Consider the following 25,135-nt stretch of genomic DNA (forward strand, 5'->3'; position numbering starts at 1 on the left):
TTCCTCTGTTTTGTTTCTTAAATTCTGCACATGAGTGAGATCATATGATAATTGTCTGATTGACTTATTTTAATTAGCAATAATTGACTTATTTTAATTAGCAATAATTGCGCCTCAGATAAACCTCATTGGCTACGGTACTGCCACTGCGCAAAGCTGATTGACTTATTTCAGTTAGCATAATATCCTCTAGTTCTATCTACATCACTGCAAATGGCAAAAGATTTCAAATTTTTGATAGCTTCCTAATATTCCATTATATGTATATACCACATCTTTATCCATTCATCTGTTGGTGGACATCTGGGCTCTTTTTTACAGTTTGGCTATTGTGTACATTGCTGCTATGAACACTGGGGTACACATGCCTCTTCAGATCACTATGTTTTTATCTTTGGGGTAAATACCCAGTAGTATGATTGCTGGGTATAGGGTAGCTCTATTTCCAGCTTTTTGGGGGACCTCCATGCTGTTTTCCAGAGTGGCACTTTTTAGGAAACTGCCAGCTGTTTTCCGAAGTAATCACGCCATTTTGCTTCTCACGTCCTGAGAGTTTCAGCTGCTCCCCGTTCTCACCAACACTTAGTGCGCCACTGTCACTGGGTCACTAAGGATGCCTTTGAAGATACTGAAAATAACAAAAGACCCCATCAAGGTGGGTCAAACAATAAGGACATATATGTCTTCATATAATTCACATCATGGTCAGGGAGGATGTAGTGCAGGTCCAATAAATGATAGCCTATGAGCTAAGACTGAGTTTTTTGCATTTTTTAAAGGTTGTAAAACCAACCAACCAAACAAAAATGGTTTCAAGAAACTCCCCTCCCCACCCCCTGCCAAGATGTGACAGAGACCACATATGGCCTATGAAACCTAAAATATTTGCTATCTGGTCCTTTATCAAAAGTCTTCCACATTTTAGATTAGTGGATCAAACCAGGTTCCTTCTCTCTTCCTACTCTCTCCTCAGCGTCTTGTCCCCTTGTAGACCCAGCACGGCTGCCACAGTTCCAGCTGAAACACGTCTCCAGTTTCAAGGAGACGTGACAACATCCAGCCAGCGTAGAGAGGGTGCACTGGGAAGCAGAGTGCTCCCTGGCGTCCACCCGGCTGACTGTCCCCTACATCCCGTCAGCCAGGGTTTGGTGGGAAGCGAGCAGCCAGCACTTTCAGGGCTTGGCCAAGAAGGAAGAACACTCTTCACAGCTCTATTGTTCTGGGCCTATCCTTTGATTAGCTTTCTGGTGCTGACTTGTCTTGAGTGAGTTTGAGCTGAGTACACAGTCACCCCTGTGTGTCCTTGGCCTCAGTTCCTCCATCAGAGGTTTGGGGAGAGTGGTGCCTCCTTTAAATGACAGCAAAGACTGAATAAGGATGGGTGTCATACAGGTCATGTGTGGTAGGTACTCAGTAAATGCTGTCACATGCTGTCCTCTTGCCCTGGAGCTGATGCCTTCTCCTCCCCCTCACCTCCCTGTTCCCTCACTTCATGGGAGGCCCGGGCTGGAGGACAGTGTGGCATCACAATCACAGAAGGTCCTTGCTGCGTGAGCCTGGCCAAGGAGCTTGCCTTCCCTGAGCTTTACTTTCCTTGTCTGTGAAATGGGTACAGGATGTTACCCGCCCCTCCTTAAAAGGCAAGGCTGAGTGATGGCAAGTCCACTTATGGCAAGTCCATAAGTGATCTGATTCAAAGGGCTCTGATTGTGCTTGCTGTGTGGTTGGGACTTAATCAGGGATAGCTGTAATGCCGAACTGCGTGCTCTGTGCCTTGCCTCACAAGGGGCCCTGGAGATACAGAACAGGGTTGACACAGCCCTGACCTTGGCAGTGTGCATAGCCAGTGGATAGAGGATGAGGAAGTTGACCCTTATAGTATGGTACCTAAGAGAGGACAGTGCTAGGGGAAACCCAGGGGTTGGGGAGCCCAGAGGAGACACTGAACTGAGTGGAGAGCATGGCAGGGAAGGCTTCCTGGAGGTGGGGACATCATCATGATGTATTTAAAGATGGATAGGAACTGCCTGGGAAGGAGAGGAGGGGATAGGATTGCCATAGAAATACAGTAGAGCTTCTTCCCTCCCCTCCCCCTCCCCTCCTTCCTTTGCTTCATTCATTCATCCATCCATCCATTCATCAAACACTGAGCACTTCTGGTGTCATTCATTCATTCATCCATCCATCCATTCATCAAACACTGAGCGCTTCTGGTGTGCTAGGCGCAGGAGCAGTAGCAGAGAGAGTAAGACGTCCAGGGTTTCTGCTCTCAAGAGCCTTCCTTAGAGAGAGAGTAAGAAATGATCAGGAGAATGCCAGGGGATGGTAGGTGTTAACATGGAAAAGAAAGGATAGTGGTAGGGTCTGCTTTGGGCCACCCTTTTTGTTGGGAGGTTAGGGGGAGACACTCCAAGGAGCTAAGGCTCAGAAACTAGAACCATCCCGGTAAGGGGGGGCAGCCAAGAGGTAACAGGGGACTTGGTGGTCTCCCCTTGATTGCCCAGCCCGGGTGGCGCTCTGGGAGCCTGTGAATTAGGGCTAGTCCAAGGTCCAGGACTCTGAAGGAACTGGGACATGCGTTGTGCCCACCCCTGTGGGGTGACGCATCTCTGTCAGACTGCCCCTATCCCTGCCCTCCCTGCCCGGCACAGCATGGCTCCTGGAACAGAGTGGGCGGTCCAGCATGTGTGCAGAGATGCTCCGTGCTGGAGAATAGACCTCCAGCCAGGATGGGAGGAAGCCACTCCTGTGTGGAGGCAAGCAGGGGTGTTAAAGCAGCTCTGTGATGGGAAGGGGGCTCCTGAGGGCCGCGGGGCTGGCAAGCTGAGGGATGGCGGTGGTGGGTGGGCAGGGGAGGCCAGCGGCATGGGCTCCCGAGTCGCCACAGCTTTGGAGAGACTGGTCTGGGGCAGAGGCCTCCAAGCCAGACTTTGCCACTGAGCTGCCATGCAGCCTTCAGCCTCTCCACACCGTCTCGGGTTCCTCTGTGGACGACGGGAGTGGTGGTGTACTCTCCTGAGATGGGCAGAACTTCCAGCACCCCCAGGGAAACTGGACCGTTTTTATCCCATTTTAAAGCCAGAGAAGGAGGGGCTCAGAGAAGGCAAGCCACTTGCCCAGAGTCACACAGTGAGGGGTCCGTCTTGGGAGCCCTGCCCTTGGCTCTGTCCGCAGGGATGACAGGAGATGGCGCGGGCCTGGCATACCGTCAGTGCTTAGGAAGTACCAGCTGTGTCCTTGCAGCACGTGAGCAGATGTGAATTTCGCTTTTGGGAGGCCATTGTTCTTCACAAGCTTGTTTTCAAGACCTGAGCGCCCCAGCCACGGGCACCCCTGTGGGCATCTGACGCGATCCCACCTGCCTTTGCTGAGGGCCTGCTTTCACATCTCCTGTCCTTTACCTGGGAGGCAGGTGTCCTAATTTCTGTTTGTGAGATGAGGACATGTGATACTTGAACCCAGGTCTGCTGGTTTCTCAAGGCTAGGCCAGATAGCCTTCCAGAGGTGGGTGGCCTGGGGTTTTGAGCTGGACTAACCTGTACAGTCTTCTTGGGGCATCAGGACCCAGAGAGGAGAGGACCCCTACCTGAAGACCCTCCCCGCCCCAGCAAACTGAGGGCAAAGGCTGGCGGGTCTCAAGGCTCAGTGAGCCGGCCCAGGGCACGCCCAGTCCCCCACCGTCCCACCGGAGCAGTGGGGTGCAAAGTGCCCTTCGAGACCACCGGGCTGCCGATGCAGCTGAGCCCTTGTTGGAGCTGAGGCAGAAGGGGGTCCCTGAGGTTCATCTTGGGGAACCCTGTGCTCATCATGATCAGTCTTTCCTTGGAGTTCGTGGCTGACCCAAGGCTAAGGAAGTGAAGTGGAGAGCAGGAAGGAGGAACACATGGTAAAGTCTTTCCTCCCCCAACCGTGTCTTGTGCACCCACAAGCCTGCCTCCATCTGACCCAAACAGAGCCATTCCTCGGGGCAGGTTTGTCCAGTGGGTTAGAGCGCAGGCCGTGGGCTCAGCCAGACCTGGGTCGTGTGACACCATCTCATGACTTTGTCATTTGGAGTCCCTGTCCCCTGGTCCATTCAGTGGCCATTACGACCTTCCTGGGTGACAAGGGTCAATGTGGTGGCAGGGTGCACAGTAGACCCCTGGCAAATGAGAACCACTGTGATTTGTCCTTATACTTGCCACAGACTGGAGAAAACCTCTCGGGGATCCGAACAGCTCCAGTAACGTCACAGGTGCTGAGGCCGACGCTTGCTAAAGTGGAAGGGACGCAGAGAGCAAGGAAGAAAGGCCTTTTACCCATTTTTTTTTTTTTTAAATTTTAGAGACAGAGCATGAGCAAGAGGGGCAGAGGGAGAGGGAGAGGAAATCTGAAGCAGATGCCACACTGAGTGCAAAACCTGACCCCGCGACCCCCAAGATCATGACCTGAGCCGAAACCAGGAGTCAGACGCTCAGCCGACTGTGCCGCCCCCGCCCGACCAGGCCCACTCCCCACTCCCACCATTCTTCTAATCTTTTATTGGCATCATGCCAATGTCTAAAATCTTGGGGTCCTGTCCAGGAGCAGGTTCAGCCAAGTCCAGCAAGCTCACTGCACGGGAGTACATTTCTTAGGGGATGTCATGTATCCCCCACCTCCAGCCCCCAGTTCTGATTTGTTGTTCTGTAAGAACAGCTTGGCTCTCTTTGCGAACTGATCCCAAAATGTGGGAACTCAGCTGCTGTGATGGAAAGAAACATGTCGTCCAACCCCAGGCGAGGCAGCCAGACAAAGACCACAGCAGGGCATGTGTCTTCCTCCCAGAACGCCCGAGAAGTCCGGCCAGGTGAATTAGGACCTGTGTTAGTCACATTTTAGAAGAGCCCAGAATGTATGTGGCTTTATTAGATGCCTGCCCTCGGAAGAGAGGCTATAATCACACACTGACCTCGCTGTGCCAGGCAGGGCCACGCAGCATGGAGAATGCTGCTTTCCACTTGAACTCAGGGTGGGGCCTGATGAGGAAGGCGGATGAGACCCTGACTGTGTCTAGAAAGATTTCCTTTCCAGATGGATTTTCCCCCCTCCCCTTCCAAGGTTAATTCAGGGCATCTTAGGTGATGAAAATGGCTATTCAAGTAAGAATGTGGTGAATGAACATAGGAAATCGTCTCAGGATTGGTTTATAAATAATCTGGGGTTGACTTGGAAGATCAGGCCATTTCTGGGTTTGTTGTTTTTTGGTTTGTTTTTTTTTTTCTTCTTCTTCATATCAGAATTCTTTCCCCTGTTGCCTTGGAAACACGCCTAGGGAGAGGGATGTTGGAAGTCGTATGACTTGGGTTCAAGCCTCAGTGGTTCCTTCATTTCACACGGGAGGCAGGTCTCGTGCCCGCTGGATATGGCAGGCTGTGAATCACGGGTGAATGGGGCACATCCCTGCTGCCCGTGGGCTCAGAGGGGAGACTGATGGGTGAACTGAGTTCCAGGGTAGTGGGCTAATGATGTAGTGGGGGAAAGATGGTCGGGTGGGAGCCCAGAGGGGGCCTACCACAGACATGAAGAAATCAGGGGAGGCTTCTTGGAGGAGAGTGTACTTAAGCTGAGCCCTAAAGAACAAAAGATGGCAAGTAGGTGAGGAAGGGCTGGAATGGTGTCCTAGACAGTGGGAACAGCATGTGCAAAGAGCTGAATGAGAGATGACATGGCATAGGCCAGGATGGCAATTTATCCGGTTTGGCTTGAGTTGAGAGAAGCTGGGTCCTGTCCAACTCCAGGACTCCAGATCTCCTGGGGGAAATCAGAGGGGGCCTGCCACAAATTTACTGTGGGGCCTGAGACACAGCCCTTCATCATGGCCTGTTTCTTGGGTGAAATGAGAAGGTTGTCCTAGGTCTATCTCCCCTGGTCATTCCTGTTCTGACTCTTTAAGAGTCCAGGATTGTCCTGGACAATGGGAAGATATCAATTACAATAGAGTAAATATCACCCCTTGTGGCTGCCATTTATTTTCTTCTATGTGCTGGGCAAGAACAATCTCAGTTGGTTCTTTGCCACAGCCTTTGGAGCAGGTGGGCAAGCCGTATGATCTTTTCTTTACCGTAAGGAAACCATGACTCCGAGCCAAGGGATGTCAGCTTTGGAGGGAGACCCCGAGCCATCAGTTGGCTCTCCGACAGCATTTGTCCATCCGAGAGGAGACAAAACAGGTTTAAACTGGGTCCTTGGGTCAGCCCTTCCCACATGTTGTCCCAGGAATCGTTCTCCAAGCCAGGTGGTGAGAAAGGAAACCAGTTGATTTACAAGCACATCAGTCCTGCACCTGTTTCTTGACCCCAGGAGATACTGCAACAACCCAGAGAAGTATGTGGGTTGTTGTCTCATGCCACAGGGATGGGGGCAGAATTGGCCATTTTAAGGGCTCCTAGAGGTATGGTTAATCTGGCTTTCATGCTTAAGACGATGGAGGGCTTTAGAATGAGATGTGCCTGGGTTCACTTCCCAAAGCCCCACTTGCCAGTTCAGTGACCTTGAGCAAGTCCCTTCGGCTCCTTAACCTTACTGCCCTTCTTTGGAAAATGGGAATAATTAATATCAAATCATCCTATAGGGTTGTTGTGAGAGCTACATGAGATGAGACGTGTGGATAGCTAGTTCCTAGAACATAGTAAATCCTCAATTAATGCTTGCTGCAATTTCCACTGCACTGCTGTGGACCGTAGTACATCCACAGCAGTGCAGTGTTGATGTACTTCCAGGCCCAGTATGTACAGTGTTTTGGGAAGGAGAACGTGAAGAGGGTCAGGTGAGACTTCCTGGGGCTGCTATGGAAAAGGCCAACAGTGGTCTTGGGGTGAGGGAAGGTCCAAGAAAGATGGGAGAATAGGGAAGGTATATTCAGGCAGGGCTACAGCACATCCAAGAGCCCAGAGGCAAGACTGAATATGGTCACTCCTCCTGGCCTTTGCATGGGTTGGTCTTCATTTCATCCTTCTTAGTGGACTCCTATTCATCCTTTAAAACCCCACCCAGGTACCCCTCTCCCAATTGCAGATCCTCAGTAAATGATTATCTTCTCTTTGCTCTTGTTTTCTTAGCATCCCACCCTCTTATATGCCCACAGCATGTTACATACTTGGCCATCATATAGCCATTGGCACTTGTGCTGCAATTGTTCATGTCTTTTCTGGCTTCTTCGTTTACCTGAGGAATTCTCCAGAGCGTGCACATTTTTATCAGATTCCTGGGAGAAAATGTATCTTCAAGTTGAGGTGGTCCACTGTAATACCCTCCCAACCCCTTAATGACTGAGAAGAGAGAGCTATGCTGAGTTCCTCAGGGACTGTCAGTCCCCATCTGGGCCCTCACAGAGCTCCCACAAAGAAACTGCCCTGGGAGTGTTTGTTGACTGAATGAATGACTGATATTCTCATTCTGGGAACTGCACATGCTTGTCTGGAACTGGTGATCTCTGGGTCCCACCTCACATCGTGGATCAAATTCCCATGCTTTTCCTGGATCTTCACAGTGTCTTTAGCATTTGGGGGATTAATTATGTAAGGAGATGGCTTTCTTTCCTTTTTGATGCCCAACAACGTCCCAGGAGTTTCCTGGAGAGAATAGTAGAGTTTGCAGAAAGAGCCCTCCAGGGGGAAAGTGCTTGTGCTGTCCCAGTTTTCAGGGAGCGACGCTTTTTATAGTCACACTTTCAGACCACACTGTACCTAAAGGGAGCCAGGAGGGAGCAGGCAGGCAATCTGGCTTTTCAGCTCACTTCCGTACCACTCTTGCCTGCCTGCTCCTTGCTTTCCTCTGCTTGTCTGGACGCTTGTCCTCCATCTCTTCGCACTGATCTGGTGGGGCCATGACATCCTCTAAGTCGTCAAAAGGTGTGAGCCCCGGGGGGAGAAAACTCCACCACTTAATAGGTTTGTGCCCTCAGGCTGGTCACTGGATTTCCCTATGCCTCAGTTTTTCCATCTGTGCAGCGGGGGTAATAATGATAGGACAGACCTCATCTCATTGTTGGGGGGAGCAGATGGTGTAATGCAATGATGTAACACAGGAAGTGGTGCCAACAGTAATGATGAGTTTGATGATGTCATCTCTGAAGATCAGAGAGGTCGAATAATGTACTCAGCATCTCACAGCTAATGAGAGGTAGAGGCAGGTCTCCAGGTCCTTAACTGTGATACTGTCTTGTTTTAGCAAATCCAGGGCTGGGACCAGGATGAGGGGACTGAGGTATATGCCTGTAGTGCAAAATTTAAGGAGGCACAGAAAAAAATTGGTAATCAAGATAAATAATGTTTTACTTTTTGTTTTATTTATTTATTTTTTATAAACATATAATGTATTTTTATCCCCAGGGGTACAGGTCTGTGAATCGCCAGGCTTATACACTTCACAGCAATCACCATAGCACGTACCCTCCCCAATGTCCATAACCCCACCCCCGTCTTCCGACCCCCCTTCCCCCAGCAACCCTCAGTTTGTTTTGTGAGATTAAGAGTCACTTATGGTTTGTCTCCCTCCCGATCCCATCTTGTTTCATTGATTCTTTTCCTACCCCCTAAAGCCCCCCATGTTGCATCTCTACTTCCCCGTATCAGGGAGATCATATGATAGTTGTCTTTCTCCGATTGACTTATTTCGCTAAGCATGATACCCTCTAGTTCCAACCACGTCGTCGCAAATGGCAAGATTTCATTTCTTCTGATGGCTGCATAGTATTCCATTGTGTATATATACCACATCTTCTTTATCCATTCATCTGTTGATGGACATCTAGGTTCTTTCCATAGTTTGGCTATTGTGGACATTGCTGCTATAAACATTCTGGTGCACATGCCCCTTCGGATCACTACGTTTGTATCTTTAGGGTAAATACCCAGTAGTGCAATTCCTGGGTCATAGGGTACTTCTATTTTCAACTTTTTGAGGAACCTCCATGCTGTTTTCCAGAGTGGTTGCACCAGCTTGCATTCCCAAGTAAATAATGTTTTAATGTGTATTTTTTCTTTTTTAGATTTTTAAAGTAATTATTATTATTATTATTTTGAGAGGGAGAAAGAGAAGGACAGTGGGGAGGGGCAGAGGTAGAGGGACAAACAGACTTACCACTGAGCAGGGAGCCCCACACAGGGTTCAATCCCTTGACCCCAAGATCATGACCTGAGCCAAAATCAAGAGTTGGATGCTTAACCGACTGAGCCACCCAGGTGCCTCTTAATGTGTGTTCTCTAAATGATAAAAATTAATGCAAAAATCTATGAAGAACAATCTGTTAACATTATAAATGAAGACAGGATCAGTATCCCTGATTTTTTCCTTTTGGCTCTCATGTCAGTACAGCTCAGCACAGCTCTGAACACGGTCCCCTTTAGTCAGACAGGTTTCTGCTAATTTTTCACACAGATATCAATCTCCTATATGACTGTGATATAAACATCCCTGTAGCTAAATGTTTGTGTAGATCCTTCTCGTTTCCAAAGACAGATTTCTGGGCATGGAATTGGATCACAAACTGCAGGGTCAAAAGGCAGGCATATCCTCCCACTGGAATCTTTTACCACAATTTTCAAACATACAGAAAAAATATACAGGGTACTCCCATAGACTCACCAGCTAGATTTTATAATTGCTAGTGTTTTTGCTAAATTTGCTTTATAAAAATCTACCCATCCATCCATTCATTAGTACTTTTTTATTTTTTATGTGTATCAAAGTAAGTTACAGACTTCAGCATGCTTCTGCATGTAGGTCGCTACCTGGCAGGCCATTGTTTTTAAGACTTTGGATCTTAGGTGTTAAATTCCCTTCGGAATCATGTACCAATTTCCATTTATGTCTGCTACAGATAAAAGTGTCCTGTTTATCACAGCCAGGGCAATACTGGTGTTCTCACTTTAAGGTGATTTACATACTGCTTTGATTTAGCATTTTTTTCCCCTCTGAAGGTTCCCAGATTTCCCACCTCTATGTCCAGATGGTCTATTAAAAAGCTGTGTCCTTTTCCAGCTCTTTAGGTATTTCTGGTGGGACTTTTCTGGAGCCAGGTGGGAAGGACTCGGCTGGTTCTCATGTCTGCCCCCACGCCGCTGTTCCTAGCCTGCTGGGAGGGGTGGGGAGCAGGGCTGTGAAGTGGCCCGTCTGCTACAGGTGGCTGACCATGGTCACTCCACGTGAGGAAATGGGCAAACTCAGGAGACCAGAAGCCCTGGGATCCTGGAGAGTGTAGGGGGGTGGCGGGCAGAGCTGGAGACACGTATGGAGGCAGGATGTAGTGCCTGATGCCTGTTTCCTCGTCTTCGTGATGGAGTTATGCTTCCTGACATATAAGATCTGCAGGATATTGCAAAAACCCATTGTCAGCCTCTTTCTCCCCTCACTCATTCTGCACCAGCCCTTGGTTTCCTGACCCACCAGATACCACCCTGCCCCTGGGCATTTGATTCTCCTGTGATGTCTGTGAGCCAGGAATTTGGGAGCAGTTGGGTGGGGTGGCTCTGGCTTAGGGAGCCTCATTAGGTGGTAGATAAAGGGCAGCCAGGCATCTGATGGTTTGACTGGGGACGTGGAATCTACTTACGAGGTGGCCCTACACGGCTGGCACACTGATGCTGGCTATAGACTGCGGGCTTGATTCCCTCCATAGAATCCTCTCCCTAGGACTGCTTGCTTGTCCTCACAGCATCATCTGAGAGAGCAGAGTGGAAACTGATACTCTTTGTGAACTAGCTTTTTGGAAGTCACACCCTGTCACTCCTGCCTTATTTTCCTGGGCTCAGAGACCCAGCTCTGAGGGGACCAAACCAGAGTGTGAATAACAGCGGCAAGGAGGGCTGGGGGCCATCTTGGAACCACACTGAATGACCTTGGTAGATGACTTTGCATTTCTGAGCCTCAGCGTCCTTCTCTGTCAAATGGGTTCATGCGAAGAGTCATGAGTTGATTCCCGTGAACACTTAGAATGGCGTTGGGGGCTCAGTTTTACTGCCAGTGAATATTAGCCACTGTCTTAGCCACCTGCCAGGGATTCTTAGTCTCTGTACCTGGTGTAGGTACTCTCTGAATGTTGAAGTGAATTAGTGAATGGATGAATGAATGAACAGCCGTAAGGACTAGAAATCCAGATGGAAAGCCTTCTCAAGCGAGGCCCTTTGATGGAAAGCCTTCTCAAGCGAGGCCCTTTGATCAGCATCTGGGGAGCAAATATTTGTTCAAAACTGAGGTAACATGGGTGGGGGAAGGCATTTGGGATGCAGTCAGACCAATCAAGGTTTCAGTCTTGGACTCGGCGTTCGAACAATAAATATTTACAAACTCCAACTCTGGGCCATGTGCCCTGTCAGACCCAGAAAACAGAGGGTTCGGAGCGGCCTCCGTCCATGCCCTCATGGTCTCCTTGCTGTGTGACCTTGGGTGAGTGAATTGATGTCTCTGAGCCTTCATTTCCTCACCTGTATAACGGGGGCATGGATCCTTGAGGGAGGGAGAAAGCTACTTCAACAAGTGTCTTTCTCCTCTGTTATCCAGATGCTGCTGTCTTGTCTGCCCCCCAATCCCTTCCCCCATGCCGACTGCTCTAGCTGCACAAGGATTAAAACCCAGGAGCTCATGTGACCCAGTGTAAACCATGAATCATTCCCTTTGCTCTCTGTGCCCAGCCCTCTACCCCCAGGATGGGGCAGATGCGCCTGGGGTTGCCATGGCAACCCCGCCTGCACTCCAGTACAGCCCTGCCCAGTTCCTTCCTTGGGGGACCTCCAGACTGTTTCACCTGGCTGGGTGTTGCTTTCCAGGGAGGGAGAGAGAGGAGGCTGGAAAGGGGAGAGAGACAGAAACAGAAAGACAGACAAGCTCAGGGACAAACAAGTGGAAATTGAGATGCGGGGAGGGAACAGAAAACCCGACCGAGAAACAGGCCACCAGAGGGAGACAGACTGACAACCATGATGCCGAGGAGGTCCCAAGATGCTGCCCGTCACCCTGGAGGCAGTTTCTCAACTATCCCAACCTTCCCGGGGCTGCCAGATCCCTGACCCAGACGCGCCCACGAGCATGCACGTGCAGCCCGCGGTGAGGGCACAGGGCGGGTAGGCTGTGGGCACGTGAAGTCGCCATCAGCCCCAGAGGATGGTGAGCGAGTTGGGACTTGGGGGAGGAAAAAAAATGGGGGCAGACGTCAGCTCCCTGGGCGGCCGCCTCCCCGAGGCCCCTCCTGCATTCCTGGGCAGCGAAGCCCCTCGCTAAGACGGGGACTGATGTCATCCTAGGCTGCCGAGCCAGGGGACCCGGGGGCCCTAGTGGCTGCCTCCGGAAGTGAGCTAGCTGCCTGCCGGCCGACAGGTTTAGAGTCTCTGGCCAGAGGACGAAAAACCTGCATGGCATGGGTCAGGTGAGCCATGTCCAGCAACCTGCCTGCCGGGTCCTTCCTGTGTGCGCCTGGGAGGGGCCGCCTACCTGAGGGACGGTGAGCACCGGGGCACCCAGGGCCACCGCCTCTTCCTCCCCCACCTCGCGGGGACTGTCACACCCTGAAGTGAGTGCTGCTCCATTTCCCCAAGCTCCCAGTCACAGCCACACAGCCCGTGCAGCCCGTGAGCACCGCTGGGGCTGGGCGGTCCCCAGCGTGTTGACTTTACAAATCCTGGTCGACCCTGACCTGAGACTCCGAGACGCCCGGCCCGACCCTGACCTGCCTCCCAATTCTCCGCGAGACCCGCAGGTGCCGCCAGCGGCTGGCTCCGCGATGCTGATTTACTCCCCGTCTGGCTGTAGAGGGCTGCCGGGTTTTCTCTGCAAGCAAGCCCAGAACTTGCGGAGCGGAAAGTAGAAAGAGGGAGTGGACCCTGGCTGTGCAAAATTACTTTGTCCCTCGCTCACCTCCTTCCTCCCCTCCCCCGGCCCCATGGATTACCTGGGAGACAAACTCACGGTGGCCCAAACCCACATGACCCAGTGGATGGGCACTGTGAGGAGGTCCTTCCAGGAGGCCCTCAACTTAGTGACCACCACGGTGGGCCACGAGCGGACAAGCGGGGAGCCCGCCGGCCGGACCCCCTTCAAGCGCACGTCCTCCTTCAGACATCTCGCCTCCCGGAGTCGGGAGTCTTTCCGCCGCTTCTCCGCCCGCAGCCAACAGAGATTTTCTTCCCTGAGGAAAAGGCAGACGGACTCGGAGCCACCAGACCTTGTAAGCTTATTATGTTTTTTGGGTTTTTGTTTTGTTTTAAATATTAAAGCCACAGTAAAAACTCCTCCCCTCCAGCGCTCCCCCAGAGTTGTGGAGAGGGGGGTCCCCATAGATCCAACCAGGAAAGTTGCCTCTTCCAGAATCATTGTCAATCAATCCCTGCCGTTTCCTGTTCCCTGTGCCTCAGAAAAGAGGCATCAGAGGTGATTCCCCGGGCCGGTGGAATTACTCCCTCTCCCGAAGCGGTCAGGAAGCGTATTCCGCGTCTGCAAGGATGGGGCTGGCATGTGGGTTGGGTTTGCTGTGCCCGTTGGTTTATCTGGAAGTGCCGACACTCAGATCCCAGACACAAATGCTTGTGCTCCCCTATTTTTAGGGAGGATTAGTTGGCACCTGCTTCATCTCCTCTGACCCTCCCAGGGTGGCCAAGTGTTTGTGTCACATGTGTGTTGAGTTAGGGCTTTTGTTATCTTGTTGTAAACGAAATTGCAAAGTGGCCTCTGAGTATCCAAGGAGACCCGAGGGGGTGGGCAGCCTCACCTGCTGGGCTGTGAGCCTGGGGCTTGGTGTGGGTCCTGGGGGTGGGGGGGTTCTGTCTTCTCTCACTCTGGGCAGGCTCTATGGGATTTAGGAGAGGAGGGTGCAATGACTATTCCTCCTAGGAGATGGTAAAGAATCGATCTCAGGAAACTCACTGAGGATTTAGAGAGGTGGCACTGGGCCCAGAGAGGGAAAGGCACCTTCCTGGAGAAGCACAGTGAGTGAATGGCAAAACCAGGGCCAGGATCCCAGGCTTTGAACTACCCGGTCCAGGCTCCTCCTTTTTTCTCCCCAGACCTTCCCAATAACTTCAGGGAAGCCCCCCTCTCTGACCAGGGCTGAACTCAAAGAGAGGGCTTGCTGTTTTCACAGAGGAGGCTTCTGCCACCAGACAGTGTCAGCCCAGCTCAAAAGAGCCTGAAGGTGAAGGGCTCAGCCAACTCCTTCTCTGGGTTCAGCATGGTGATATGAGCTGATGGTCATGATGGGCCCCAGCTTTGAGCGATGAAGCCATGGGGTCAACCAGGCTCTGAGCTGGCCCTCTGCATGCTTCTGGTTACTGAAATCTCCCAGCTGCCCTGATGGGTGCAGGGACTCAGTGTCCCCAGAGAGGTGTGGTGACTCCCCCAGGATCACACAGCAAGGCAGGCGGTCAGATGCAGACACGCAGCTCTCATTAATATGACATGTTTTCTGGTGGGTCTATGCTGCTGTATAGCCCTGGAAGAATCATCTGGAAGGGGTTTCCTGGGCCAGGGAGAGGAGGCCTCTCATTCACTCTTTCTGTACCTCTTTCTCTCTGTTTCTGTCTCTCTGTCTCTATGTGCACATCTCTCTGTCTCTCTTTGTCTGCCTCTGTCTCTATGAATCTCTCTCCCATCCCCTCTGTGGCAGTGCAGTTCAGGGCATGGGGTTTGCTAATGTTCAGCTCTCTCGCCCTCGGAGCTGTTTGACCCTCGGCACTGGCTCAAATCTCTCAGGCCTTGTCACCCTGTGTGGTATGTCAGCTGCTGTGTGGCCTGCCTCCCCAGCTTGGTGGAGGAATGAATGCAGTTAGGCTGTGCCTTCTCTGCTCGCTATTGTGTCCCAGCGCCTGTCGCTGTGTAAGTAGGGGCTAAATAACTCGGGGCTTCGGGCCCTTGCCCCAGATTTAGCACTTGGCATCTACTGAGCCGTGAGCACCAGCTGGTGTTGGAGTTGAGAACTTGACTCAGACTCTGCCATGTCCTGGTTGAGGGATTTGACCCAGTAGGAGGCGTCAGTTTCTTCTTCTGTGAAGTGGGGTGAACCACGGCATCATGTGGAGGTCAAAATGAGCGCCCGGCAGACAGAGGATGCACACGCTTGGAAACGCCTCCTCCCTGTTGGATATCGCGATGTTTGGACTCGGCGGGATGAGGGAAGCCTCAGCTTCCTCATCTGCGAAAGGGGGATTATCATCACTTCGTGTTTCCATTCCCCACAATTATTATTTATCAGCAAGGACGTGCCTGTAAACATGGGGCTCATGCAGCCATGCCTAGCGTGTGGTTTCATTGCCTTCAAAGTCTGCCGTTGCCACAACCAGACCTTTTCTCTCCAGCCGTTCCTTCAGAGATTCCCAGTGAACTGGAAAATCCACACACGCCCCCTTTTACTTGGGGGCCCCACTTAAATATTTGTTTTATAGGAGGAAACTTGGTAAAGGCAGAGACAATTACTTGAGAGTTTGGGGACAAGGGGACTATCCCATGCTGGGGTGGGGAGGGCAGGGGGCTTTTGGTCCTTACAACTTGAACTTGTACGTGATTTATCTAAAAAGTTTGTTCTGTTCCAAGTCCAGCCTCAGGCTCGTGTTTACTCAGAGCGCTGTGGAAGAATCTATCACAGGCATAAAGTAACCCTCAAAGGCAGGCCCTGAAATGTTTTCTAAGGCCAGCCTTGAAATAATTTGCTAATGGCTTGCCTCTGAGTCCAAGGAATAAAAGGGGGAAAGAGGGAAAAACAAACGCATTGTCTCTGTGCGACAAAGACAGGAAGAGGCACGTTTGTGCTGCAACCCAGTGAGCCTGAGAAGGAAACCCAGCAGACTAGATGGACTCTCAAGTGGAGGCCAGACAGAAAGTTCCAGAACCCAGGAACAATGGCAGTGCCACAGAGGCCAAAGCTGGAATAGAAGCGGGAAGTGGGGGGTCTCCAGGGTCAGGGAATGCTACCCAGAGGGATCTGGAACAGGACAGACTTGAGATCAGGTTTCGAGTCCTCCGTGTGCCGGCCAAGTGACCTTGGGCACATTAAATCACCTCTTTGGACTTCTGTGTGCTTATCTGTAAAATGGGTTTTCACCTGGGTGGTGGGTGTTCCACGAGGATAGAGCAAGAACAGCACACACCCCTGGCCACTGTTAAGTGCCCCCCACACAGGAAGTGCTTTATGACTACGCATCACAGGTCACTCTGATGGCTCAGGGGCTGGGGCTTGGAGTCTGTGGCTCCAAGTCCCACCTGCCCGGGTGTCCAGATCAATTGCCTCAGGAAAGAGAGTAAGGGTCTGGCCGGCCTCCCATGGACATTTCTTGTGTGCCAGGCTCTGCACTAAACACAGGGTGTGTCTTACCTGTGTATCCTCATGTCCTTGTGTTTTCAGCCCACCTGCATGGGTTGAGTGTGTCCCAAGGGTGCCAGCCCAGGGGAGGTAGTGTACAGTGGACACACAGACACTACTCCTGTCCCTAACGGTCCTTTCTAGGATCCAGGCGGACAATGATACACATCAGCACACAACTATATCATGCATGTGCCAGAATTCAGGAAATGATCTTGAAATAGCAAAGACCCATCCGTATCATCAGACTGCTGCTGCATATCAGAGTCTCTGAGTGTCACTACACTGGGTGTCTTGGGCCAGATAATTCTTTGGCGGGGAGAGTGCAGTCCTGTGTACGGAAGGATTCTCCCTGGGACATGCCAGGAGCACCCTCCCAGTCATGACAACCAAAAAAAATGTCTCTGGTTGCTGCCCAGTGTCCCCTGGGGGCAGAATTGGCCCCCCCAATTCCCCCACCCCCCATCCCAGCTGAGAGCTGGTTGTGTATAATTTGGTTTGGAGGACTGGTCACTGTAGCCTGTGTATGTCCCCCATCTCCAGAGTCAGGGAAAGAAAGAAGGGCAGGCACCTGATTCTTGCCAGAAACTGGCATCCCTGTGGAAAATGGGGTGGGGGGCTAGCCCCAAGTTTCATGGATGAGAAGTCGAAGCACAGAGTCACGGGCCTAGGGTCATATACCTGGAGTGGGTGGCTGAGGCCAGGACTCCAGTGCTGTGTGGCCCCTAGCCATGCCCTGCCCTGGGGCTCCCCCTGTGAGCACTGGAGCCCAGGCTCTGTGTTCAGTACTCCAGCCCAGGCTGAGTGGGAGTATTTGGTTCTTTGTCAATTATGGAGTGAAGTAGATACTTAAAATATTCAGCAGGGCCCAGCGTCTCCCCACTGCACACGCGCACACACTCACACACACACACACTCACACACACACATGCACACAGACACACACACCCTTTTCTTAGCAAGTGGCAGAGATTTTGAAAGGAGAGGGGTTTGTGGCTCTCGTCTTCCAAAGCCCTGATTTGATCAATGCTTCTTTCGTTATCCGTTTCTTCAGGCTGCTCTAATAAATGACCACAACCCTCGTGTCTGGAAGCTGAGGGAAGCCTCTCCCTTTCCAAGTCTGAAGCCAGAAGCCCCCAGTGCAGGTGCGGTCAGGCCACACCTCCTGCCTAGGCTCAGGATCCCTCCTACCCCTGGCAGCTTCTGGTGGCTCCAGGTGCTCTGTGGCCTGTGGCTGCGTCACTCCAGTCCCTGCCTGTGCCTTCATGTGGACTTGACCTCTGTCTCTTATAAGGACACTTGTCACTGGGTTTAGGGCCCACCGGATAATCCATCATGATCGTGTCTTGAGAGACTTAACTTCGTTCCATCTGCAAAGACCTTTTCTTTTTTACCCCAAGTAAAGTCACATTCACAGGTGCGGGGGGGTCAGGATGTAAACAGGTGTTTTGGGAGGTCATTAGTCAACCTACCACTCTCCCCATTCCGGCCCTTCCCCTCCAGTCCATCCTCTGTCCAGCCACCCAAGGGGTCAAGACATTCCCCTGCCTCACCCCAGACTTAGAAAGTCCCAGCCTCTGACCATGGCCTTCAGGGCCCTGCAAAACCTGGCTGTCCTTCCCTCTCAACTTCAGTTCTTAACTGCTGTCCTCCATGCTCTTTCGACTCCTGCCACTCTGACTTCCTGCTCTTCTTCAGTCTATGCCAGCTCCTCCCGGACCCAGAGGGCTTGCCCTCACTATTTCCTCTGCCTGGAATGCTCTTCCCTCTCTCTTCCCCTCCACACAGAGAGACTTCCTGAGAGCTGAGGCTGGGGGAGAATCCCTGCAGTGTTTCTCTCCTCTGCACCCTCATTAATATCTTCCTGCCTCTGATCTCAATTGTGCTCCCTTCCTCTCACTCATTTATTCTGTGCCCTCCACCAGACTGCAAGGCCTGCGACGTTATGTCTGCCTTCCTAAAATCCTCTCTCCTTTATTTTTGTGTTCCCCTTGTGGTGCCCTCTCCATCTTGCAAATGGGTAAACTGAGGCCAGCTACACCCCTTCTAAGAGTGGACACCAGAAGTCCAGCCCAGGGAGGTCTGGGGTTCTTTCCAGGACCAGGGCCTTTGCCTTCCTGGTTCCCTCTGCCTGGAGCGCTCCTGTGGCTCTCTTCACCTCTGCTGCTCCCACTTATTGAGCACCTACTGTGTGCCAGGTACAGGTTGTTCCATTGCTCCCGAGACTAGCCTTTTGGGGAGTAGATCCAGCTGCCAAGACCCCTTTCTCCATCTCCCGAGGCCAGTGCCAAGTGCTGCTTGCCAGGGCACATCCAGAGCCCCACCAAGGTGTCCTGCTCCCAGGCCACCCTTAGGGCATCCAGCTGGTGTGTTGAATTTAACTGCCACCCCAGAGACCAGTGTGAGGTGGCCAGGCCGCTTTCTCTAGGGCTGGCCCTGCCGCGCCCAATCTCAGGGCTCCTTTTCACCCTCCAGGCAACAGAATGATGTCATCCTGAAAACAATGGCCCCTTCATGGAGCCAGCCAGGGCTAAAGGCTGGGCCAGGGGCCGGGGCCCTCTGGGAAAGACCTGAAGAGATGGGCAGGGCAGGACAAAGGGCTCAGCTGCTCGGCAGGGGCTCTGCTTGTGCCAAATTATGTTGATCTCCTCTGCCCTCCCCCAACTAAGAAAGGGGGGTGTGCTCATCTCCTATTTGGAAAGTGTAGAGAAACTGAGCGAAAACAAAATCCACCCATTATTCTCACATCAGTGTGAACCAGTTTTGGCATTCAAATGCATTTCCTTCCTGTCTTTTTTCCTCCCTCCCTCAAACTAAATTGTCAGTCCTCCCTGTCTTTCTGGCCTTTCAGAAACGTAGCAGTTTTACATATCTTTAGGGGAAAAAACAAAACCAAAACATTGTTCTTGGCCCTGCAGCCCTCTGGCTGGAGGAGTGAGTCCTTCCCTACCTGTGGCTCTCTAGAGTGACTACAGAGTGGGTCTGGCTTGCATCCCTTTGTCTGGCTTTCTGAGCAGTCCCTGAGGTTTAACCCCCCCTCCCTTCTGTCTCTGTGACCCCGGGGGGTCAGGGGGCTTCTGTGACTCTGGCTTTTCCTCTCCCTTTCAGCATTTTACAAATCTCAGATGTTTTGTCCAGACAAGCCCCTCTTGCTTCCTCATCCGGAAGTGAAACGTCACAGGAAGGAAATCTGGATTGATACGTGTCACGGGGAATGTTATATTTGGGGGTTTCATGAAGAATGAGGTATTTAGCAAGGAGTCATCAAGATAATTCCTTAGGAGAGGAAGTGGCATATTGAGTTCTTACTGTGGTTTGCTGGTAGATGCTTTACCTCTGGGTCTTGGGGGATAGGGGGAAGCCCTGATTTGAAGCACCTGTCTGTCCCCAGGGTGTAAATCCTCCCACTGGGGGCGGTGGCAAGCTAGGGACCCACCGTCCAAGCACCTGGAGCCAGGAAAGGACCCGCAGTGCTCCATGGCCATGGAGCCCTTGCACCACGGAGACTCAGTACAGACATCCATGACCTCAGGGCCATAGGTGATGATTAGGGAATAATAAGATTTGAATATTTGTTACCCTTGCTTTTGGTGGAATTGGTTTAATTGTGTGTTTATTTAATTACTTTATTTTGCTAAAGATTGTTTATTTATTTGAGAGAGACCAAGGTGGGGGATGCAGACTCCCTGGAGCCAGAGGGATGGGGGGCAGGGCTGGATCCCAGGATGCTGAGAATGTGGACCTGAGCTGAAGGCAGATGCTTCACTGACTGAGCCACCCAGGCGTCCCTAACTGTGTGTTTATTTAATGTAATGGCTGTGTTAAACCACCGGCTCACAGTGGATCCTGAACGGACCCATGGTTGTCTCTGGGCAGCCAGGGCAGGCCAGCTCCAGCACGCCATGGTCACGTAAGAGAGATCAGAGCCATGGATTTGAATCCCGGCTCTGCCTCTCAGTTGCTAGACGACTTTGGGCAGGTTGCTTTGTCTCTTGATGTCCATCTTCTGTAAGATGGGAACGGTGCTATTACTTCACCCCCAGCCGTGGTGGAGGCAATCCTGAGGTGATGCCCATGGAACCCAGCATGGTGCCAGGACGGTGCCAGGCGCATACGTCAATCTCAGCAAATGGTGACTGTCATTCTCATTGTTGTTCTTTGATTAGTGCCTAATGTTTGGCAAGACACATGGGCAGCCTCAGAGTGGCCCCCACGGATCCTTGCCTTCCGACGTTCAGCACGGGGAAGTAGCCTCCCCAGCCAGTCCAGGTGGGCTTGCGTGACTGAGAGAATCCAGCCGAAAGTCTCAGCGTCACTCCTGAGGTCAAGTCACAGAGACCCTGCAGCTGCCCCCCTGGTGTACACTTTCCCTCTCTTGGAGCCTGCACTCTGGGGGAAGCCACCTGCCACGGTTCGAGGACACGCGGGCAGCCCCGTAGAGAGGTCCCACATGGCAAGGAGGCAAGACATGCCACCAGTCACATGACTGGGCTTGGAAGCAGGTCCTTCAGCCTGCGGGGGGGAGGGGGCTGCATCTCTGGTCAACGGTTCAAGCCCCACGTCATGAGACACTGTGAGCCGGGACTGCTCAGCTCAGCCCCTCCTAGATCCCTGACTGCCAGTAACTGGGAGAGAGCACACATGGCTGTCGTTTGGGGCCGCTGTGTTTTGGGGACTACTTGTTACACAGCAACAGACAATGAATACCAGATGCTTCTCTCTTATACCTACAGCAAGCAAGAGTCTGAGCGTGGCTAGGGAGTATTACTTACTGCTTCCTCTCACAGATGAGTAAATGCAGTGGGAAGAACTCACGTGACCTGCCCTAGGTCTGTCATGGGGTAGCTTTCAGGCTTCCCCCTGGAGGCTTTTCTTGCCTCCAGCGTTCTTGCTTGTAAAGGAGGCTGCTCAGCCAGCCTGGGTCTAGGGTCCCAGAGGCTTTTGAGCAATGCACCCTTTTAGGAGTTGGCGTGAATCTCCTGGCACAGGATGGAACCCATTTCTTGGATCCTAAGTGCTCATCACCCACATTTAACTCATCAAACATTCATCATAAAGCCCGAGCCAGACACAGTAGCAAACTCTCCACACTGATTTGGGAGCCTCATATGCAAGAGTGGCTTTTCTCCAGCATTCGTCTCTAGGTCCACTCAGACCGCCCCAATCCACAGAAAGGAGGATCCTAAAACAGAACTTATGCCAGGAGTTCAACATTGCAAAGCTTGTGAACAATTTCTGCTTTTGGCTTTTTAACATAGATTTGCTGTCCTTGGCTGCTTTTTTCTGATTGGGGGTGGGGGAGGGGGGCAGAGGTACAGGTAGAATTAGGTCAATTCAGTTGAGAGCTTTGCTCTCCCTTCAGGCAGATCTGAGTTTGAATCCCAGCTCTGTCACTGACTAGCTGTGGGACCTCAGGCAGAGGATTTTACTTCTGTGAGTGTTGGTTTCCTGGTGAAGCATGTAGCACAGCGCCCAGAACCTAGAGAGTATGTAGTAAATATTAGCTGCCGTTATCCTCCTATATTCCCAACATATCAGTCAGTTAGGGCATGTCATGCTGCAGTAACAAACCATCAGCTCTCAGCGGCTCAATACAGAATGTTTATTTCTTCCCCACAGTGAGTGCTCTGCTGGTTCCGCAGCTTGGTATGGCTGCCTTCCCTCCAGGCTGTTAGTGTCTTGTAGCAAAGCCATCTGGGAAAACGGGATGCCTGTATAACAGTGTGGGAGGAAGAAAACTTGAGCATCACTCCAAGGCAGAGGCTATCATCCCATTTCACAGGTGGGGAAATTAAGGCTTGTGGAGTAACTCGTCTTGAGCACTTCCCACGTGCCAGCCACAGAACAAAGCACAATGTCTTATTACACCCTCAGCCCTCCCCCCACCCCAAAGTAGGTGTTATTTTTGTCATCTGTGCTTTACAGATGATAAAACTGAAGCTCGGGGAGAAGATGGGACTTGTCCAAAGTCACCCAGTTTACAACCTGGACTCTGGCTCAGGCCCGCTGATGCCTCATTTCTTGTCCCTCCCCATCAGGACTACGGGTAGAGAGACCTGGTGTGCCTTGAGGCACCATGATGTAGATCAGGGTTTCATGCCACGGCCACATTGACCCTTAGGGCCAGATCCTTCTCTGTGATAGGGGCTGTCCTGTGAACTGGGGGGTGTTGTGCAGCGCCTCTGGCCTCTGGCCAGTGTTTGCAGAATTGACTAAATGTTCCTTGGGAGCAAAATCGCCCCCAGCTGAGAACCACTGATGTATGAACGGGAGGAGTCCAACATGAGAGCCCAGAAATGTAACTTGAGGTCCCTGCGAGGCACCTTAATAACCACATGACCTTCGTTGACTGACTCTGAGAGAAGCCAAGACATTGGTAGGGCTTTGGAATTTCCTAACTTTTAGGTAAGATAACCTTTGACTCCTGATGTAATTTGGGCAGGCCTTTTGACCCTGATAAAAAATTTTTTGCCCCTATTGGCTACAAAATGGAGCAAATCGTGTCTGCTGACAAAGGCGTTATGAGGATGACATGACATGTTTGTCGGGCATGGCTCTCAGCGCACAGTCAATGCTTTATTGTCATTCTGGTTGTGACCTGTCACAGGAGGGGGAAGGGGAAGGGTGGCTGGGGCATATCCCCCTGCATTCAAAGATACTTTTTTTGATCTGCTGAATTCCCAGTCCTGTGTCGTCAGGCTTTGCATCCAAATATTTGCTTTCTGCCGAAGCCAGAAATTACCCAGCAGCCCACATTCCTGTCACTCACCAGCCTGATTTCTAGAAATGGCCCTCCCTGGGCACACCTATAATTTAACATTTATAATTCCTCAGGTAGTGGCTAGAAGTCTGTCTTTTCTTCCTGGTAGTTGTCTTCTGCTCTTGGGAGGGGGAGTGATAGTTGTAGGGCTGTGTTGAGACAGCTGCCTCCCCCAGCCTCTGCAGACATCTTGGCAGGAAGTACCCGGAAGGTTCTAGAACCTCTGGTGCTAAGTTCAAAGAGTGGACCAAGGTGGCTGCCCCGGTGGATGATGGGTAAACAGAGTTTCATTGTCCATAAAAGTTTTTATATGAGCACTGAAAGCAAGTGTAAACAGGTCACCGAGAGACGGGACTTCAGCACAGAGTTCCTCTTCTGAGAGCTCTCCTGAGCTTTGTCAGAACATCTAGATCATTCCATCTGACTCTTTTCATGTTGGGGAAACCAAGATCCAGAGAAGGAAAGAGACCTACAGAAAGTCATGCAACAAGTCAGGGACAGATCCAGACCTGGAACTTGGGTTTCTAAAGTCAAAGTTGGGACATTTAGGGAATGTGCGGTTCTCAGCCTTGATATCCTTCAGAGCTGAGCACCAGAGCTGCTGTTTGCAAAACTCTGTGTGAGAGGCATGAAAGATCATGAGACAGTTCCCACCTCTGGGAAGTTTTCAGAAAGTGGTTAAGTTGCATATCCAGACTCCGCAGCCCTGAGCCAACTTCTTCTCCATAGCATCTGCTGTGAACCTAGTTTCCCTATCTGTAAATGAAGGCTCTAGTGTGACCTTTTAAGGCCTCCCAGTGGGATCAGCCTGGATGCAAATCTCCAATCCTCCATCTGCTAGCTGTGTGACTTTGCCTAAGCCTCAATTTCCCCATCTGTAAAAAGGAAATCATCTACTTACGACAGCAAGAATTCCTTCGTCACAGGTGTAAAACGCCCCCCAGAGCACCTGGCATGTGGTAGTTGTTGGTAATCATGTGAGTTTCACTGTATCTGGTCTCCCTTTCCAGTCACCTCTTCCCGGCCCATGCACAGGCCATTCCCCTATCTGGAATGATGAAACAGTGGCACAGGAATTTCAAGGAGAGCCGGTGGGACTGGGCTACAGAGATGGAGCCAGTCGCTCCCAGCCACCCTCCCAGACTCCTTTGCTGCCACATGGCTTCCCCACCCACCCTGCAGGACACACCACTCTGAGCCCTCCCTCTTGCCCCTGAGTCAGCTACTTGATAAGGAAGCATATTTCGTGCCTGTGGTGGTAGGGGGGAGTCTTTAACAGTGGCCGCTAATTAGGAAGGAAGTGGCTACAAAGGGTTAATCAGAGACATTCTGCTCTCTAACTGAGGGAACAACAGTTGGAGGTTTTTCGTATCCTACGCTGGAGATTTTTTTCCTTTCCTCATGCATAAATACAGGGCCTTTTGGGGGAGGGCTGGAAAAAGAAACAGACTGTCAGAGCTCTGTATAATGTGAGCCCCATGGATTTTCAGCAGCTCTGTGCCATTGGTGGGAAAATGTAATCCCTCCCCTGAGCCAAACCACCAGGAAGAGTAGGGGCTGCCTAAGTGGCGTCTGTTGGCCCTAGGCAGATGAGGGATGGAGGAAACACAGGGGCAGTGTAGACGGGAGGCCTGGGTTTGAATCCCACCACAGCTACTTCCTCTGTCTTGGGCCTTGGCCAGTGACCTTGACTTCTTCGAGCGTTGTTGTCTGACTTTGGGTGACTGGGTGACTCCCAGGCTAACCCTGGGAGGACTGAAGTCAAGACTTTGGAGGGTGCTTGGGTGCTGGTTCGCTGAGAACAGTCTCAGGTGGAGCTCTTACGGGGCTGAGGCAGGCCCCAGAATCTGCCATTATAGCAGGAGCCCCAGATGGAGACAGGCCCATGGGTGCCGCACTTGGATAGCCAGTTCCTTCACACAATTCACTCAGTCAGCAGATATCTCTTGAACATCTACTGTGTGCCAGGCACAGCTGGAGCCCTGGGGATCAGCAGGGAAAAAGCCAGAGCTGGTCCCAGCTCTCAAGGACAGTGTGTCATTACAGGAGGGCATGCTGTGGATTTGCTCGAG

The 25,135-nt window shown here is 51.6% G+C and overlaps 1 protein-coding gene and 1 pseudogene across 7 annotated transcripts in view; one reads left to right on the plus strand and one right to left on the minus strand.

Moving 5' to 3' along the window:
* KIAA1671 (KIAA1671 ortholog) overlaps nt 1–25,135 on the plus strand; it is a 181,720-nt gene that overhangs the window by 110,539 nt on the left and 46,046 nt on the right. The window contains exon 1 of one of the 7 annotated variants that reach the window (XM_045081483.1): nt 11,734–13,180. The exons of the other annotated variants lie outside the window; for them this stretch is intronic. Within the exon in view, the coding sequence (XP_044937418.1) occupies nt 12,896–13,180 (285 nt within the window). The 5' untranslated portion in view covers nt 11,734–12,895. Of the gene's footprint in view, nt 1–11,733; nt 13,181–25,135 lie in introns of those variants that run through there. 7 annotated transcript variants of the gene reach the window in all.
* On the minus strand, nt 27–158 carry LOC123392456 (annotated as a pseudogene).

The sequence above is a fragment of the Mustela putorius genome, unplaced genomic scaffold (assembly GCF_011764305.1).
Source record: "Mustela putorius furo isolate JIRA1106 unplaced genomic scaffold, ASM1176430v1.1 tig00000578_pilon_pilon_pilon, whole genome shotgun sequence".
In the NCBI taxonomy this organism is placed as follows: Eukaryota; Metazoa; Chordata; class Mammalia; order Carnivora; family Mustelidae; genus Mustela; species Mustela putorius.